Consider the following 18,938-nt stretch of genomic DNA (forward strand, 5'->3'; position numbering starts at 1 on the left):
AAAAAGGTAGCACTTTGTGCATTTATTTGGATGGGTACCTTTATGGAAAAAGAAGGTTGTTACAACAAGAATAGGTAAATATAGGTATATGCACGCATGAATGCATGTGTGTGTGTGTGTGTGTGTGTGTGTGTGTGTGTGTGTGTGTGTGTGTGTGTATGTGTGTGCGAGTGCATACTGTATTTATCACATTTGTTCACTAGACTGATTTGAAGAAGTTAATCATTACCAGAGCACAATTAGAAATCTCACCAACAATAATTTCCTGTGGGAGAAGTGTTTATCATTATGTCATTTGTCTAGTTTTTCTGTCGGCAACTGACACTCAAGTAATTTAACCTTCAACATGTATAGGGAATCCCAGTGTAAAATAGGTTTTTGCCTGCAAAAATATTGTCTTGGCAGGGAAAATTCTATTTTATATAAACAGGGCATGTGTTTCAGAGAGTTCACAGTTGGTACAATTCCCTTAATTTTGCAAAGATGATTCTAAAAGTTGTATTGCACTTCACAGCATCTAGTAGTTGCTGGCTTTTGTACAGACATCATTTTAATTTTTCCAGAGAACAACTGTCAGTTACTGAGGAGTTTACTAGAGACACTTAAAGCTTTCTAACCTTAAGCCATTGCTCAGCCTGGTCTTTACTCTGCAGACCCAGAACTATAACATCTGCTCCTGTCGGCACGATTTTCAGCTTATGTTCTTTCTTCTTCTCCTGTTTCATTTTATATGTGACTGTACAGCCAAGCAGACATATATCTAATTGGGCACTGTGGTCTTTGGAACTTTTGTAGCACTGCAAAAAGAAAAAGAAAATGGAATAATACTGATTATTAGGATTCAATAAATGTCCTTTCAGTGAAATCAAGAATTAAATATATAACCACAGTCAAATGTATACAGCTCGGCTTCAGTCTCCTGAGCAAATCAGAGCACCACTCCCTCCAGGCTCTCCTCACCTTGGAGAAGGCGGACATCTGTGCAGTCAGTGAGACATTGATTAAAGCTGCAGAGAGTACCTCAGGCAGTGCAAGGCTTCAGTACCCGTCACACATTTAGACCGTCTATGCAGACAGGGACTAAAGCTGGAGGTGTCTCAATTTGCATCAATAACAAGTTTACTTCTAGGCTGGTTAAACAGGATGACACACTGACGTTCCTCCATGTCCAGATTTCCATAGACAAAGTCCCATACCACGTCCTAGCAAACTGCAGGTTATCCTCTATGTCACATGCAACCCATAGCTCATACAGACCTATAGGAGACAGTTACCATTCAACCAAACACCATACTCATGGGGGACTTTAATTATCCCTCTAGAAACTGGGACTCCAACTCAGTCCCAAATTTCCAGGTACAAAAATTTCCAAATTTTGTAAACACAAACACCCTGGACCAGCTAGTACTCACACCTACTAGTGATACAACCATATTGAACCTGGTACACACAAATATGGGAGACCTCTGACCCCCCCCCCCCCCATCATGCCCCATCTGGTCAGGTCAGACTACAAAGCAGTTTCCTTCAAAATAAAAATCATTTCTGTTACCTCAGCAAACCCTGTAACAGAATTTACTCCAATGCAAACTACATTTTATTAAGGGTTAACCTGTTAAAGTTTCAGGCTTCTCCAATCCCAGATAACACAGTAGGACTTATTCACAAAAGCTCAGATCTGTACAACCATGTCAATGATTGTATAGAGGCTGCTGTGACTACCAGAAGTCAGCCCAAAACTTTCTCAAAAAACAAACTATCCTGGTGAAATCCCAAATTAAACAGGTTGTACAACAAAAGAAACCGCCATAGCTGATATGACATAAAAAAAATAAAAACTCTGCCATCAAACTGACTAGACAACTAAGAGGAGTAATTAAATCTAAGCAAAATTTGGGGTAAAGATAGCAACCCAGACCAAAGACAACTATAAGGCCTTCTTTAGCTATGTCCAAAACCTCAAAGGCAGCACATAACAGTGTGCTGAACTGCTGGCAAATGGAGCCACATTCAAGAAACTGGGAAATATAGCAAATCGTCTGGCTGACAAAGTCTCAATAGGGATCGGGTCTTAGATGTGTTCTGTAAGGCTAGGAATACAACTTCAATGGGCCTGGATAATATCCCAGGATGCCTCCTAAACAACCTGAAGCATGACATACAAGGTCACTATAGACTCCACACAGGCTATATGCCATGCAAATGGAAGATCGTAATGGTCAACCTTCTGCACAAGAGCAAACTGCCAATGGATCCCAGGAACTACAGACCCATTAGCCTGACCAGTCTCATATGCAAAGCCATGGAAAGAATAACCATAGAAATTATTAACAATGAGATAGGGAACCTTAAGACACTGAACCCAACCCAGTTTTCTTTCATCAAAGGTAAGTCATGTCTACGGAATGTGGTGGACTTCTTTGAAAAGGTTACCAAAGCAATAGATGAGAGCAAAACAGTGTATACTACATACTTTGACTTAGCTAAGGCATTTGATGCAATACCTTACTTCGGCATTGTAAATACATTTACAGAATGAGGCATAAACCCCTGTGTAACTCACTGGATAGTCAACTTTCTTACAGACAGGAGTCAGGAAGGTAGGACTGGACAGACCACCTCCACAAAGAGGCTGATCTCCAGTGGAGTTTTCCAGTTCTCTGTGCTGGGTCTACTCCTCTTTGTAGTCTATTTTTCAGAACTCAAGGCAAATGCAAATGACTGCAAGCTAGGAGTAGTCATAGAAATCTCCCAGATACTAAAATTTTACAGGAAGGTCTAACATAGAAAATGACTGGTGAAAGCCATGGCTTAAACTCAGTGCCAAGAAATGCATAATTAATAGCACTTTTGGGAAGTTGGCCAGCCAGGGGAAATTACCTCATTGATAAAACACCCCTAAAAGTAGAAACAGTAGACAGGGATTTGGGGACTCTTGTAGATAGTAAACTGCTATCAACCAACATATGTCTAAGACTGTAAGCAGATCATTCTGTGCCACGCAGCTTATTAGTAAGAGCATGACATCTAGATCCATGGAACCGTGGAAGTCATTGTGCCACTGTATTCAGTTCTCAGTAGATCCATCACTGAGTATAATGCCACTATGGCTATGTACCTGACCAGGCACATCAACAACTGACATCTAGGTCCGTGGAAGTCATTCTGCCACTGTATTCAGTTCTCATCAGATCCATCACTGAGTATAATGCCACTATTGTTATGTACCTGACCGGGCACATCAACAACTGGAACATCTGCAGAGGTTTCCTCACAAGAAGAATACTGGGCGTGAACACAATGCCTCAAATCCCTATCTCTATACTCTGTTTCATGCAGACTACTGAGAAGTGATTTATGCCCAGAATACAAGCCATCCTTGGATCCTGCTCTGATAGAACTTTTGAATATCTGAAAAATGTAAAGTTCCAGAAATACTAGATCTGAGGATTTAAATTTTCCTTGCAACTTAAATAGGGCATGTTGGAGGGACAGGTACGTATATCAGAGAGTCCCCATTCAATGGAATAGATTTCCCATCTGTGTGACGCAGAGCCCTTCTCTTGCCATATTCAAGTGCAACTTGGACCAGCAGATGGGAAGTTTGACCTTAACCCCTGGCCTTACACCTATGTCTGTTATGGAGAGGAGTCAGCTGTTAAATCATGCCTTAACTAACATACACCTCTTAGGACAACTTCTAAGACACAATAACTCGTGAGATATACTTGGGTTGCATGGCTAAGCTTACAGAGGTCCCAGTGCTCATTAGCCTGATATAAATCTATGAACCTATAAAGAACCAGCATGCGTTAGCAACATTTGCTAAGAATGCTGCTAATTATGAAAACTGGACTGCACTTTAAAGTTTGAAGCCAGTGACCCTGTTAGTGTCTTCATAAAGATGTCACCTGCCATTGTGGTTTCACAAGTTACTTATATGATTATTTCTAATCTTAATGTCTATATTACTTCACAGTGCTTGCTAATGTTCCCTTAGTATTCTATCACTACTGAGTTTTCATCAAATTTAATCAGTGTTTCTTAATCACAGTCTAATGGCACATTCATTTATTCAGTCATTCTCCAACAATGAGACAGCCGAAGCTGTGGTCATGGGAGAGAACCAGCCTATCATAGCACTCAATGGGCACAAGGTATAGTAACATGCTAAACAGGGCACCAGCCCACTGAGCCGATAACACGCACACCCTCAATGATGCATTGCACACTCACCTACAGACAATTTGGAGGACTGCCAACTGACATAGAACACATCTTTGTGAGGCAGACAGACACCACAGCACCAAGTAAAAACCAACAAAGACAAGGTGTGCAAACTCGATGCAGAAGCTACCCTAGTTGAAAAAATAAAATAGAAGACCAAACATTGTGTGGTGTAGTAATCCTGACCTCTGGTCTGTTTAGTTGCTCTCTAGTGGAACAAGCCATTAAAACCACTGTCTCGCATTCCCTGTGATTTTGTTTTCTCTCTTCAACTGCTGTTACAATTCACTTATTTTATACCTCAGAACACTGCCCCTGAGGACATCAGCTGCTTTATACAGCTGTGAAGGGCACACTGCACTCAGAAACAGGGTTTAAATCAGGAACAGTTATTGATTTTTGCCAAATGCTTAGTAAAGACTTGTCAATATTTTCTACCGAGGGCAGTGCATTGTTAAGAGAATAAATTTTATTACAAACAAGACAAATCTCTGAGGTAAGTGACATCACATTGATTGTAAATGGAAGCACCTCAAGTTCAGATTTAATAAGCAAAGTACAGTGTAATTCATTACCATTTACCTCATGTTTGACATCTGAGTTCTGTAAGTCAAAAGAACATGCATTTTATGTGCTTTATTATTATTAGACTCTCAAGGACAATTTAGACAAAAGAATACAGAACCATGACAGATAAAAAGAAAAAGTAAGTAAAAAAGCAATGCATTCTAGATGGCAAGGTGTACTGCTAATTTATCTAGGGTATTAAAAATGTTCATTTAACATATGCCATTCTACCTGGGGTGTGGGCAAAACATGTGATTAGAAGCATCAGTTTAGTCCTTGGAAGCAGGAAGGGCATTTCCTATAGATTATCCCTAGGGTTATTCATATAGTGCAGTCTACATGGCAAGGCGTCCTGCACAGTTATGCAGGATATTAAAAGTGTTCATTTAACGTATGATTACCATCTAGGGTGTGGACAATCATCTAATCATACGTGTTATTATAGAGATTGAAGCAGGAATGCCATGACGTGTACATTACCTCTAGGCTTACTCACTTAGTACAAGGTGAAAAACATTACAGGTGAAGGACAACATGACACTAGAGATGCATAAACATAGAGATATCGAAATGGTGAGCAGAATACAGGAGCTTTGGTACAAAAAGAAACTGATAACATCTTCCCATGGATCCAGTGAAAGAAAAAAAGAAAGAGGGGACGATTTCATCACACTGCACTGTGAAGTGCAAAGTAGGTGGGACAAGTTTAAAGTAGGCAGGGCAGGGCAGGGTTAAAGTAGGTGGGACAGGGTTAAAGTAGGTGGGGCAGTGTTAAAGTAGGTGGGGCAGAGTTAAAGTAGGCAGGGCAGGGTTAAAGTAGGTGGGGCAGGGTTGAAGAAGTAAAACGGAGGAAAGGAGATTGATGGGATTTGGAAGCAGGATGATTTAAGAGTGACTCAATGAAACATTCTTTAACACAGAGGGAGGTATGTCTCACAAACTTATTACTGGAGACAACAGTGGAATGCAAGGAAATGATGGTCTCCTGACAAGTGGAAAAAATGATGCAGTGGGAGAGGGGTAGCTGCAACTGTTAGTATGACATCCTAACTAAAGACTTCCTTCTATTAATATACAACCTCATACCTCAAAACTATCCAAATTTCACAGAATCTGCAGATTTTTGTTTCATATTTTGCTATGGTCCTCATAAAATTTGTGTTTTTGTGGCATATCAATGACGATTGCTATCACTAAATAATGAACCGACATTTAAGTTTCAGACTTCATATCCTTCAGAAAATCCATGTTAGTGCAAAAAGTGTTATTCTAGTAACTTTCAAAGTTTAAAAAAAGCAATATTTAAAATCAGTCCCTGATTGTGGTCCTTTGTCCCCCCAATATTTGTGGAATTGTCCAAAATTCTTGAACAAAGAAGTAGAGAGGTGTACCTGCAAGAAGAACATTGTATAGATCGTCATAGAGGTGAGCTGCCCTCACCATCTCTCACAACTACCCTCACCGTCTCTTACAGCTACTAAAGAAGAAAGGAGCAACTCTGTTTACCCCAAACAGCAAAGGCACAGGAGCTTGGATCAGCAGGAAAGAGGCACCAAACATTATTCCTGCCCATAGACTAAGTTGAAGGAGGGGGTTGTATGCCTATATTACATAACACTGTCTTATCTTCATGAGCTTGGAGGAAACTGCATTCAAAGTAGGGGCTACATTATGTTCTGGCATCTTAATAGTCCATAACTTGGAAATGGTTATTGTACTTTCACAGAGCAGAAAGACTTGTGGTTTAGACAGAGCATTTGTTGCTGCTGTCAGCTTACAATCTGATTTATTGTCTACACCCAGAGTTCCAGATCAGATTATTTCCAGCTGTATCCCATTCCGCTGTTTCTAAAAGATCTCTCCATTCATCTGCATACACAGATATCCATTAATGCTGTAAAGGGCATTCAGTGTAAGCGGTCAAGTGGTCATTATACTTGTATATGTTTTCCAAGCAGGAGAAGGCTGGCAGATTCAGAAAAAAGAGGAAATAAAATGGGCAACATCAGCCACTCTGACTTGGAAACTCATACTGTTGATGTAGTAGTCAAATTTTGTCTGCGCTGCTGGCAGTTTGTGAAATCAGGTGGCTGGACAGGGAAGGAAAACCAAATTGCTAGCAACAATGTCAGAATGCTGACCATCACCAGATAAAGTTGAACATTCTTGCACTCACTGGAGCTCATACTGCATCTAAGTTGCAAGTAGACATGTAGTGTCATTGGAAGCCTATATATAACATTTCAGAGGGTGACATGAAGGACTTGCACAGGCTGTGCACTTCAGATGGAATATTGTTCCGACATAGACTGCTAGTAAATACGGACCACTTGACACCTATATCTGCGGATAAGCTGGGGTATCAGGATAAGCCTGACAATTTTGTAGTGTGATGAGTGACCCTGCCTGGGGGTCACAAGGTCAGGGAGCAGTGTGACACAATGTAAAACATGTTAACAAGAAGAGGAGTTAGAGACAAAATGGTAAACCACAGCTTGTTCAACAAAATTGTTCAAAAGATAGCTTCATAAACAGGAAAGTTAAACCCCACTGTTATTTATTGTGGTCAGATAATGAGATATACAGACCATAAAGGTGAACAAACATCTACTCCACACTGGTTCTGACATCGGAACATTATCATCAGGAATTGCACTTAATTACACTTGCAGATCTTCCTGTGGTCATGCATGCTATGGTTTCTTACACCCTGTAGCTATGGCTACCTGACACAGATCTGGATCACCTACGACTAGTGCACAATTCTTCTGCTAGACTAATTGTGGAGTTATCTTGATATCATCATATTACATGAGGTCTGTATAGTTCTTATTGGTTGTCAGTCAGATCACACATACTTTTTATGACCTTACCTTGCATGATTTGGATAACCTTCATCCACAAGAGTTGCTGACCTTATAGTGACCCTCTCATCTTCTATGCTCAGCCATCATAGAGCTGTGGGAAGTTCTTAATGTGCATATGGATTCTGAAAGAATATGTCTCTTTGGTTTTCAGGGTCCACATCTTTAGGGTTGCTGAGAGAGACGCAGATGCACTTACTGACCTTACTGTTTTTTACAACTGATGCTGATTTATCCACTCTTTGTTACATTGTTACAACCTCCACTCCTTCCATTGTTACAATAATTACTGATCTCCTTACTACTATGTCCTGATTGCTATACATCCCTCTCAACCTCTTTGTGGAAGAAATCTGGCCAAGCCAGGAATAATGGGGGGGTAAATGCTCAAAAACAGGGACGGATTTTAAATATAGCGTTTAGAAGGGTGGAAAGGTGCTAGAATAACTAGTTAGTTTTGTGTTAGCATACATTTTCTGAAGGATATAAAGACTGAAACTCAAGTGTCTGACATTTAATTTTTTATTTATTTTATTTTATTTTATTTTACATTTGTTGACCGGGCTAGTCTAGCTGGACATATATCCATTTTCAGTAGAGGCCCGGGGAGAAAAGCTCCAAAATACAGGCAGTAAGCAAACATTTACAATAAAAAAGACAATAGCAAGCAAATGTACATAATGATACAATGGTAAGCATGAGTAATACTAAAAGAGTAAAAGAGAAAAACAGAAACAGACTAGTCAACCCAAAATCATAATTAACAACTATAAATGAAACAGCTGGTTAAAAACAGAGATTTCAGGTAAGCAGGAAAGAAAGTAAGAGTAATAAAAAGAGCTGATTAGGAAGCCCCTAAATTGCCTAAAGTAAAGATGAAAGAGAGAATAGGTAAAATGTATAGAGGATTCAAAATAAGGAAGTAGCTGGTATCAGTAAGTGTGGCATTTAGAGGCAAGAAACAGGGGAGAGTGAGTGAAGTAAGAGTAAGGGGGTAGTGTTTTCAGTCAGGGTTAGCACAGGGACATAGCCAGTGGGTTTTTAGGTGCTCTTTGATATGTTTTTTAAAAAGGGATGTGGAGTCAAGGTTAGTTATTTCTTGAGGGAGTTGGTTCCAGATTTTCCCGACAGAATTTGAAAATAATGAGTCACCAGCTTTATTGTAAGATTTAGTCGTGGCTACTAGTAGTTTGTTAGCAGATCGGAGTGTGGCTAGGTTTTTATAAGGGGTAATTAGTTTTGTAAGGCTAGGGGTAGCATCTGGGTAGTAAAGGGACTTATGGATGATAGTTAGTTGTTGATAGAGTAAGTGGCTATTAAGTTCTAACCAATCCAGTTGTCTGAGGTTAAGACAGTGGTGAGTTCTGAAGGGTGTAGCCGTAATGAATTTAGTTATACTGTTGTAGCAGGTAGAGAGTTTGGTAATGTTATTTTTTGATAAGTTAGTATATATGGCAGAGGCATAGAAAAGAGTCGAGATCAGGTGGGTTTGGGCAATGGTTTTTCTAGCTGCTGGGGTAAGAAAGGGTTTAATTCTGTAGAGAGTACCTATTTTTTTGTTAACTGATTTGATGGTGTTATCAATATGGTGATCAAAATTAAGACGGCTATCAATAGTAATACCTAATAGGCGAGTGGTCATGTCTGGGCTTATACAGGTGGCATTATTAGAGGAGATGGAGAAGAAAGGTGAGGAAGATTTGAGAGTAGGAGAAAAGAGAAGAAGTTTTGTTTTTTTGGGATTTAGAAGGAGGGAATGTTCCATAAACCAATTTTCAAATTTATGGAAAGCTGTTTGAGTTAGGGATTGGAGTGAGGAAACATTATTAGCAGAACAGATTAAAGTTGAGTCATCGGCATATTGAATGCAGATGGCTTGGGGAATGTTTACATGTAGGTCATTAATAAAAAGGGAAAAAAGCAAGGGACCTAAGATTGAGCCTTGTGGAACCCCTATGTTTACTGGTAGTAAGGAAGATAAGTTATTCTCCCATAGAACTGCTTGTTGCCTGTGTTGGAGATAGCTCCTAAACCATTGAAGTGCTTGAGAGCTCAGACAATAGAGATTTAGTTTGTCAAGAAGTATGTTACGGTTAACCATGTCAAAGGCTTTTGACAGGTCTAGGAATAGTGCAGAGGAGAGGAGATTATTGTTCTTATTATTATTAATAATGTCAGTAAAGGAAAGGAGGGCAGTTGTAGTGCTGTGGGAAGGTCTAAAACCATGTTGACAATTGGCTAGAAGTCTGTTTTGTAGAAGGTAGGTAAGAAATTGTTTGTGTATGCATCTTTCCATGATCTTTGATAATGGGGAGAGTAAGGCAATAGGGCGAAAGTTTGAGAGCTCAGTGGAGGAGCCCCCTTTATCTAGGGGGATGATGTGAGATATTTTCCATATGGTGGGGATTTTTCCTTCAGAGATAGTTCTATTAATAAGTATGGAAATAGGGTAGGCTATAGCTTCTGCAGCAATTTGTAGGTATTCAGATGGGAGTTGGTCAGCAGATGGAGTGCAAGGTTTAAGTTTCTTGAGAAGCTTATAGATAAGAGATGTGGCAACAGGTTGAATGTGAAAGGTGTTAGAGGAGGTATTAGAAGTATTAGATAAGGTAGGAGTAGATGTGGGTAGTGAATTAGCTAGGGTTTGAATAACTTCTGTAAAATAGTTGTTGAAGGCATCTGGGATCAGAGTGGAGTTGCTAAGGTTAAAGCCAGAAGGTGTGGGAGTAGTTGTATTTCCTGGATTAAGAAGTTTGTTAATGCCTGACCAGAATCTTTGCGGGGTTTGTTGACTAGTTTGTTGTAGGTGAAGATAAAATTCCTTTTTATCTGTGAGAGTATCTTTCTTAGTGGCATTTCTTAATAGTTTAAAGAGGAGGTGATCTAAAGGACATTTAGTAGCTCTCCATTTATCCCAAATTTTATTTCTAAGGATCATTTTGTTCTTAGTTTGTTTTGTTAGCCAAGGTGCCGTTTTGGATCTTATCCTAGTAGTGCGAATGGGAGCATGAAAGTCAAGGATCTGTAGAAAATTGGTATTAAAGTAGGTCACAGCTTCATTAAGTTCAAGGTGGGTTAGTGGAGACCAGTTACATGCTTTTAGTTCTGTGAGGAACTGTTTAGGATTGAAGAATCTGTTTGAGCGAGATGTCTTGAGTTTATGGGTAGTTGGGACATGCAATTTTTGTCTAATAATATAAGTGAGCATATGATCGCTAATATTATCAGGGGGTGTTCCTGGAGTGTAGGAGTTAGGATGGTTATTAATAAGGATCCAGTCTAGAGTTGTTTCTTTTTTATTAGGTTTATGAATTCTAGTTGGAGTGGTCATTAATTGTGAGAACCCATAGAGATTTATATGGCTAGTAGGGTGCTGGGATGAACAGGTTAACCAGTCAATGTTGACGTCACCAAGTATTATGGTTTCTTGGGGTAGTTGGTTTGAAAGTGAACTAAGTAATTCCTCAAGAATATGGGAATTCTTTCCAGGGGGAAGGTACAAACAAATTATATATATAGATTTGTTGTTGTTAATTAGCAGTTTGATGGATAAAATTTCGACTTTGGAGTCTAGAGGTGGAAGTTCATTATAGAGAGTAACTTGAAGATTAGATTTATAGATAATGGCTATTCCTCCGCCTTTCTTCTTTGTGCGGTCACATCTCAGTATATTAAAGCCAGGAGGGGTGATTTCTTGGTCTTTAGTAGAGGGTTTTAGCCAAGTTTCTGTGAGACATAGGATATCAAATGAGTGTAAGTCTAGGAGGGAATGGAGGTGGTGAGTTTTATTATTTAAGCTCCTAATGTTAAGGTGAGCTATTAGAAGGGAGTTGCCTGAATTAGTACAGGATGGAGGTATTGTAGTAGACATAATACTTGGACTTACATTAATGTTGGTATTAGGACCAGGATTGGGATGAATGTCACCATGTAGGAGGAGGTTCCTCTGTGAACAAAGTTGGGATTTAAGGATCTTGGGGATGATATATGGGTACCTTTTGTTTAAGTAGTATGAAGTATGAGATGATCTGTGGTATCTTGGTAGTAGAAAGTTAGAGGAACAGGTTATGTTACTATGATTGAGGGTTTTCTGAGAAGAGGTAGGTAAAGTTTGTTGGAGGTGAAGGTTTTGTTCATATAGAGTAATCTTTTCAAGGAAGGTGAAGTAATAAGGTATAGATAGGAAGGTTATAGTAGAGGTGAAGAGTAAGATATGTGTGAACAAAGCTTTGAGTGTTGGAGGCATGGTAATTAGTGAATAAAGGGTGGATGTAGGTAGTGTGATAGTGTAAGTCAAAGTACCAGTAGAGAGTCAATCTATGGAGAGAGGCTAAGAGGGAGGAAGGAGAATAGTAGAATAGAATTATTAAAGTGGAAGAGGATTGGTAGGGAGAGATAGGGGGAGTGTCTTGTGAGGTATAAGTGGAGGACCCCTGGGGGTGGGTGGGAATTGGGGGTAGGGAGGGGAGTGGAGCGGGGCACACACAAGTAAGGTGAGATCAGAGGGGGGAGCGGAGCGGGGCACACACAAGTAAGGTGAGATCAGTGGGAGAGAGACAATCAGTAAGGTAGAAGACCAGGGCAGGAGACAGAGGAGCAGTAAATAAGGTTGAGATTATGCAGGGGTTAAGGGAGTAGTATAAGAGAGGAGAGAAAAAGAAGTGAAACCAGTACAGGGAGAAAAAGATAGGGTGGACTAGTCAGGGAGAAGTTAATGACTTCATTCCCCAGTGATTTGCCAGAAAACTACAAATTTTATGAGGAACAGAGCAAAATATGAAGCAAAAATCTGGACATTCTGTGAAAATCTGGACAGTTGAGATGTAGGTCTACAGTAACCGCAGATTCCCTTATCCCCACCACTGTAAAAATTAAACTCCTGAATTTCTAGCTTACTTTGGGTACTAGACCTGAAGCACAGAGCAATAGTGGTGAGATAACTGTGATTTGTTACATGTTCTGAGTCACAGAGATCTATTTGCTGGATTTATTGACTTTTTTGGCTTCCTCTCTAGCTTGTCACCTATAACTTGCACTGGCCTGATTACACCTATGGTCTTTTACTCTGGACTCTGAGAACAATGAAAAGCCTTTAACTAAGAAATTGTTTCATCAAAAAAGAGGAAAAATGCTATTATTTCAATTTTCCTTACACATTTCAATTGCACTTCAAATTGTCTGAGACTGATTTTTCTTAACCTTTCAGCTGTTTTTGTTTCTTTTTAACTTAAAAAAATGACTTGTTTATAATTTTTGCCTCACCTGGTACAATAGCTTTGTAATTGTACTCACAATAGTAGGGCCACTGTGGTATACTGCAGGATCTATGTACTCACAATAGTGGCAGCATTGTGGTATACTGCAGGATCTGTGCACTCACAATACTGGGAGCATTGTGATATACTGCAAGATCTGTGCATTCACAACAGTGGAAGCTGTGGCATACTGCAGGATCTGTGCACTCACAGTAGTGGGACCAATGAGGTATACTGCAGGATCTGTGCACTCACAATATTGTGAGTATTGTGGTATACTGCAGGATATGTGCACTCACAATAGTGGCAGCATTGTGGTATACTGCAGGATCTATGCACTCACAATAGTTGAGCATTGTGGTATACTGCAAGATCTATGCACTCACACTGCAGGACCTGTGCCTCATTTACATATTAAACATTTTTCACTTTGTTTTTGCCGTAACTCAGTTTAGTTGTAATTTATGTCTGGTTGGTGCCATAGTCTTGTAGTTGGTAGTACTGAGTTCTTTCTGCAGGATTTGTGTCCATACAAACTATTTATACACAAAACCTGTTCAAAAGATTAGATAGTCTGTTTATTATATGCCTGTTTAAGCTGCACTTAACAGAGCTTTCTGTTTTGTTGCAACTGATGTTGATTTCCCTGCTCTTTGATTATTAAATTTTCACAGTCCCAACTCTCTGCATTGTTTTGTTAACTACTGTTCTCCATGCTGGCACCTCCTGGTTGCTACAGTAACCGCAGATTCCCCTACTCTAGTGCAGAAGGTAAAACTTCTAAATTTCTAGCCTACTTGGGATGTTAGACCTGTAGAACAGATTCATAGTGGTGAGAGAACTGTTATTTATTACACGTTCAGAGTCACAGAGCTCAATTGGATGGATTTATTGGGTTTTTGAATTGATTTCCTCTCTAGCTAGTTTCCTGTAATCTGTGCTAAGATGAGCACACTATGGGCCTTTTACTCAGGACTCTGAGAGGTATGGAAAGGCTTGAACTATGAAATTTTTCATAAAAAATGGAAGACAAAAGCTGCATTAGCTCATCACTGCTGTTGTGCTCACTCTCTGTTGTGCTGGCTGTGCAAAATCCTTTTTCTCTATAGTCCTATTCCATACAATATTAGCAATCTAAATTTGAGGCTTCAGTAACCTATGCCAACTGAAATAAATCATACCTTGAGCTGCATAAAAATCTTCCTTTGATATCTGTACACCCCAGCTTAAGAAATTTGGCATCCCCTCACTGCTCACTAATAAGTCTACCTAAACTAACCCATGCATCCCAATACCAATCCAAACTCAAATCAGTTATAGCCCCCCTCAAGCCCCCTAAATCATTTCTGTCCCAACCATGGACCAACACATCCCCACAACTTTAGTAGCCAGCCTGACAGAAGTGGGTATCCTGAGACATGTAAGAATTATTTCATGCTTTCTGAAAAACATCTGTTACTTAAACAGCATAATACAGTGTGTGAGAAATGTACATATATGACGGCATTGGAGGCTAAAATCTCACACACAGACAACTTGGACATCAGGATTTTCAGTGGTACACAGCACACTATACATACCACACACCACACATGCCACACAGTACACATAGCGCACACCACATATACCACATGTATCACACACCACACATACCACACATACCACAAACCACACACCATACATACCACACACCACACATACCAACCACCACATATACCACACACCACAAATACCACACACTACACATCACACACCACACATATTGCCCACCACATATACAGCACACCCCAAATACCACACACCACATATACCACACACCACACATGCTGCAAACCACACATACCATACACCACACATACCACATACCACCCACATCACACACCACACATACCACAGACCATACATATCACTTACCACATACCACACACCACATACCACACATGCCACACATACCACACATCACACATACCACACACTACATAGATCACATAGCACATACCGCACAACATACACCACATATACCACACACCACACATACCGCACACTGCACACCACACAGCACACATACCACATATACTGCACACCACACACTATACATATCACACATACCACACACTGCACACCACACATGCCATACACCACACATACCACACACAACACATACTACTCAAAGCACATACTAAACACGACACACACCACATGTATTGTACACCACACACCACATATACCACACACCACACATATCACACAATGCACATCACACATTACACATACCGTCCACCACACACCACACATACCATACACCACACATACCACACATATCGCACACCACACACCACATATACCACACACCACGCACCGCACACCATGCCCCACACATACCACACACCACACACCGCACACACCACACGTATCACACACCACACACCACATATACCACACACCACACATACCACAAACCACACACCACACACCACACATACCGCACACCACACAACACACCCTTGCATCACATAATTCCTTCTGTTTATTCACTCCATAAAACTCACTGCCTACTTCAACCACTGTATAACTTTTTACAGTCTTATGAAACTCTAACTGCTTATGGAAATTGTAGACTTATCGCATGAATATCTGTGGGTAACTATGTGTGATTCTCTCTCTCTCTCTCTCTCTGTCTCTCTCTCCCTCTCTCTCTCTCTTTGTCTATATATATATATATATATATATATATATATATATATATATATATTGTTTTTCCATATTTGCTTATACAGTATTTTTTCATATTGTTTTTTATGTATTGATTCATATTTTTTTAATGTTTTTTTCTCATATTTGCTTCTTCAAAATTGTTAATCATATCGTTTAATTTTGGTACTTACTATGGAGCTTTTCTCCCTGGGCCTCCACTGAAAATGGACCTGTGTCCAGTCAGACTATCCTGGTAAACACATGCAAAATAAATAAAATAAATAAATGAATAAAATAAAGATTAACTTGCCTAAACATCAAAGGCACCTAAAAATGCAACAGTGGCACAAAGCCCCCTCAGCAACACCATCTATCTGTTAAGCCTACCACCTTGCATAGCTTATGGAGTCCCATAGTCATGGATACTGAGCCTCTAAGGAAGGCATCCTGTAAGCCAAACATTTTAGTTGTAAGTGACTCCATTGTAAGACATACAGGCTAAGCAAGGAAAGGGTGACTGCTAGTTGTTTGTCTTCTGTCAGGAACTGGCAGATCACACACTCACTCAAGTCCTTCAGCAACAAGTAGCAGTACATCTCTGTCATAATGTATGTGGGTGTTGATGACTTGAGCTGTACCTCCTTAGCTATGCATCTCAGGCAGTTATAAACCTCGCACTGATCAGCATTCTACCATTGATGATGCTTTAATATGAGCAAAACAGAACAGACTTCAATAATTGGCATATTTTTGGTGCCATTGGAAGGGGTGCTATATTCTTCAGCCTTTGAGAACATGATCAACAGATCACACTGTTCACAAGGAATGGCCTGCACTTGTCCCCTCTGTGCTTTTGAATATTGACAAAAATATTATCCACCCCACAGAGGCTTTTTCTTGTAAATGCCAACCAGGTATACCTACCAACCATTATGAAACAAGCAAAGTAAAATATGAAGGTTTTTACTAATCAATGCTAGGAGACTAAACAAGAAACCCCACTTCCTAAAATCCCTCCTCACCTTGGAGAAAGTAGAAGTCTGTGTAGTGACTTGAGGCATAGTTTTAAATAGTGGAGAGTACTCCGGCCATGGAGGGCTATAATGCCTTTTACACTTTTAGACCAGCCACTATGCAGGAGTGAAAAAAAGGTGGCAATGCCTTAATCATCACTAAGAAGAAACTTCATCATGGCTGGTTAAGCAACATGCTATTCTTCATGTCCAACTCAACACCAGAAAGACCACCTACCACATATTAACAAAGACCACCTATCACATATTAACAAAGACCACCTACCACTTATTAACTGGCAATAGAATTCCTTCTATGAACCAAGAAAGCACAACTTCTATCTATACAAACTATTGTCACTCAGTATTAAACCCAATGCCACCCTCATGGGTGATCTAAATTATCCAACTAATGACTGGGAACCCTACGCCATCGCAAGTGTGTGCACAAGCATAGGGATTCCTGGATTTTGTTAATAAAAATGCCCTGGAACAACTACTACTTACTGGGGGGGATAACATCTAAGACCTTCTCCTTACTAATATGAGAATCAAAAATCTCTGACAAGCGTTAAACTGTACTGTCACAGGAACGTTGGAATACACTAGGCAAGTGATCATGGAGACCATGAGACGCCCTTTAAGCAGTCAGACTTTAAAGTTCTTGCCCTTAACAGTGCTCCAGTGCTCACTTCCCAAATCAAGAAGGGCTATACATGAACACGTAGAAAATGTCACATAATAATCACAAAAGCAGAGTGTACCAAAACCTGGAAGCTTTTGTGCAGTAATATTTGGCACTAAGACCACTAGTGTAACATTTTCCCTCAGATACAGAGGATTAGGGCACATTGGTTTTTATTTGCCACTACCACAATAGTTTGGGGGATGTACATAAAGTGAAAAGTATTTTTTCTTCAAGTACTGCTTCCTTCAAAGAAACACTGTACTCATGGTGGATGCACAACAGAAGCTTACCAAAACAATAGTTAAACAAATCAAACAATCCATGAAATTGTTTCCTCAATAAAACTTCTGAACTTCTTCCAGGTGGAGGGTGGCCTCTTGTACCCCACACTTAATGTTACACACTTAAGGGGTACAGCACTCAGGATAGCTCTTATTTCTATTGGGAAGTGGATGTTTTTCTTTTGACACAGAATTGATTCTGAGAAAACACTGGAATCATTAATGAATCAACAAATTTAGCCTAGACCACTGTAACAGTAATTCTACACCTCACATTACACCAGTATTCCAGAAATAAACAAACAAGGCTGTACTGCAAATTCCCTTGTCATCCTGAGTTACCTTAAACTGCTGAACTTGTAAAGCTCACATTTTCACAATAGATTTCTTTTAATTTTTCTGACATTCACATATTATGGTGTAGATGTACAGATACTAATGAAATACATTTGTATTGATGACATCAGAATAAGTAAAATATAAAAGCCTAGCTGTAAAAGAACGCTAACATCCGCTCATCCAAACCACAACAACAGGGCAATAAGCTGTCTTCAAACTGAGTCCATAGGGTATTCGAAATGAATATCACCACAGTCGTGGTAAAAAATACAAAATCATTTATTAAAATAAAAGTGAATGTTAAGCGCTTTCACACACGCAAAAGTGAGCTTCATCAGAACAATCCAACCAGCTGATACAAAGTGTTTAAATAATTTCTTTGCCGCCAGTTCCACTTAAAGTGACACCACAACTGATACTAAATTTCATACAAAACAATTCATACTAAACACAATACTTAATAATAAAATACCTGCTGCAAAAACAGCCCATGCTTGTCAGATTGGTGTGACTTTATACACTAAAAATGTGTATATTAAAAATAATACATATTATCATCCATTGTATGAGAAAAAATCATTAATGTATACTTGCATATAAAGAAGTTTGGTGGCAATTGCTAACAGATGCTGCAACACCACCAGGTCTTAATGACCATATTTCCATCAAACTGTTACTCAATATTAGATAGATGGGAATTTTATCAGATATTTACAAATATTTATTGTATTTTAGAACATTTTTTAGAATATGTATTAAATTAATATTATTAGGGTATTATTAGCATATTTTTTCTCATACAATGGATTGAAGACAGCTTATTGCACTGTTGTTGTGGTTTGGATGAGCAGATGTTAACGTTCTTTTACCGCTAGGCTTTTACAATTTAAGTTGTGGACTGAACGCTTTCTGTTTAGATTCAGAATAAGTAAAATATGATGTTATAAGAAATGATGAAACTTTTTTTAAGCAAATCTCCTAGAAGGTAATCATATGAGGGCCTTTGAGCA

The 18,938-nt window shown here is 39.4% G+C and overlaps 1 protein-coding gene across 4 annotated transcripts in view; it reads right to left on the bottom strand.

Annotated features, from left to right (window-relative positions):
• The window catches only part of AFAP1L2 (actin filament associated protein 1 like 2), a 2,783,820-nt gene that overhangs the window by 1,169,700 nt on the left and 1,595,182 nt on the right, over positions 1-18,938 (bottom strand). For all 4 annotated transcript variants that reach the window (XM_044055822.1, XM_044055821.1, XM_044055820.1 and 1 more), the window contains one exon: positions 618-797. In XM_044055822.1, coding sequence (XP_043911757.1) covers positions 618-797 — 180 coding nt within the window. The remainder of the gene's footprint in view (positions 1-617; positions 798-18,938) is intronic.

The sequence above is a fragment of the Protopterus annectens genome, chromosome 14.part0 (genome assembly GCF_019279795.1).
Source record: "Protopterus annectens isolate FY-2018-M chromosome 14.part0, PAN1.0, whole genome shotgun sequence".
Taxonomy (NCBI): domain Eukaryota; kingdom Metazoa; phylum Chordata; order Ceratodontiformes; family Protopteridae; genus Protopterus; species Protopterus annectens.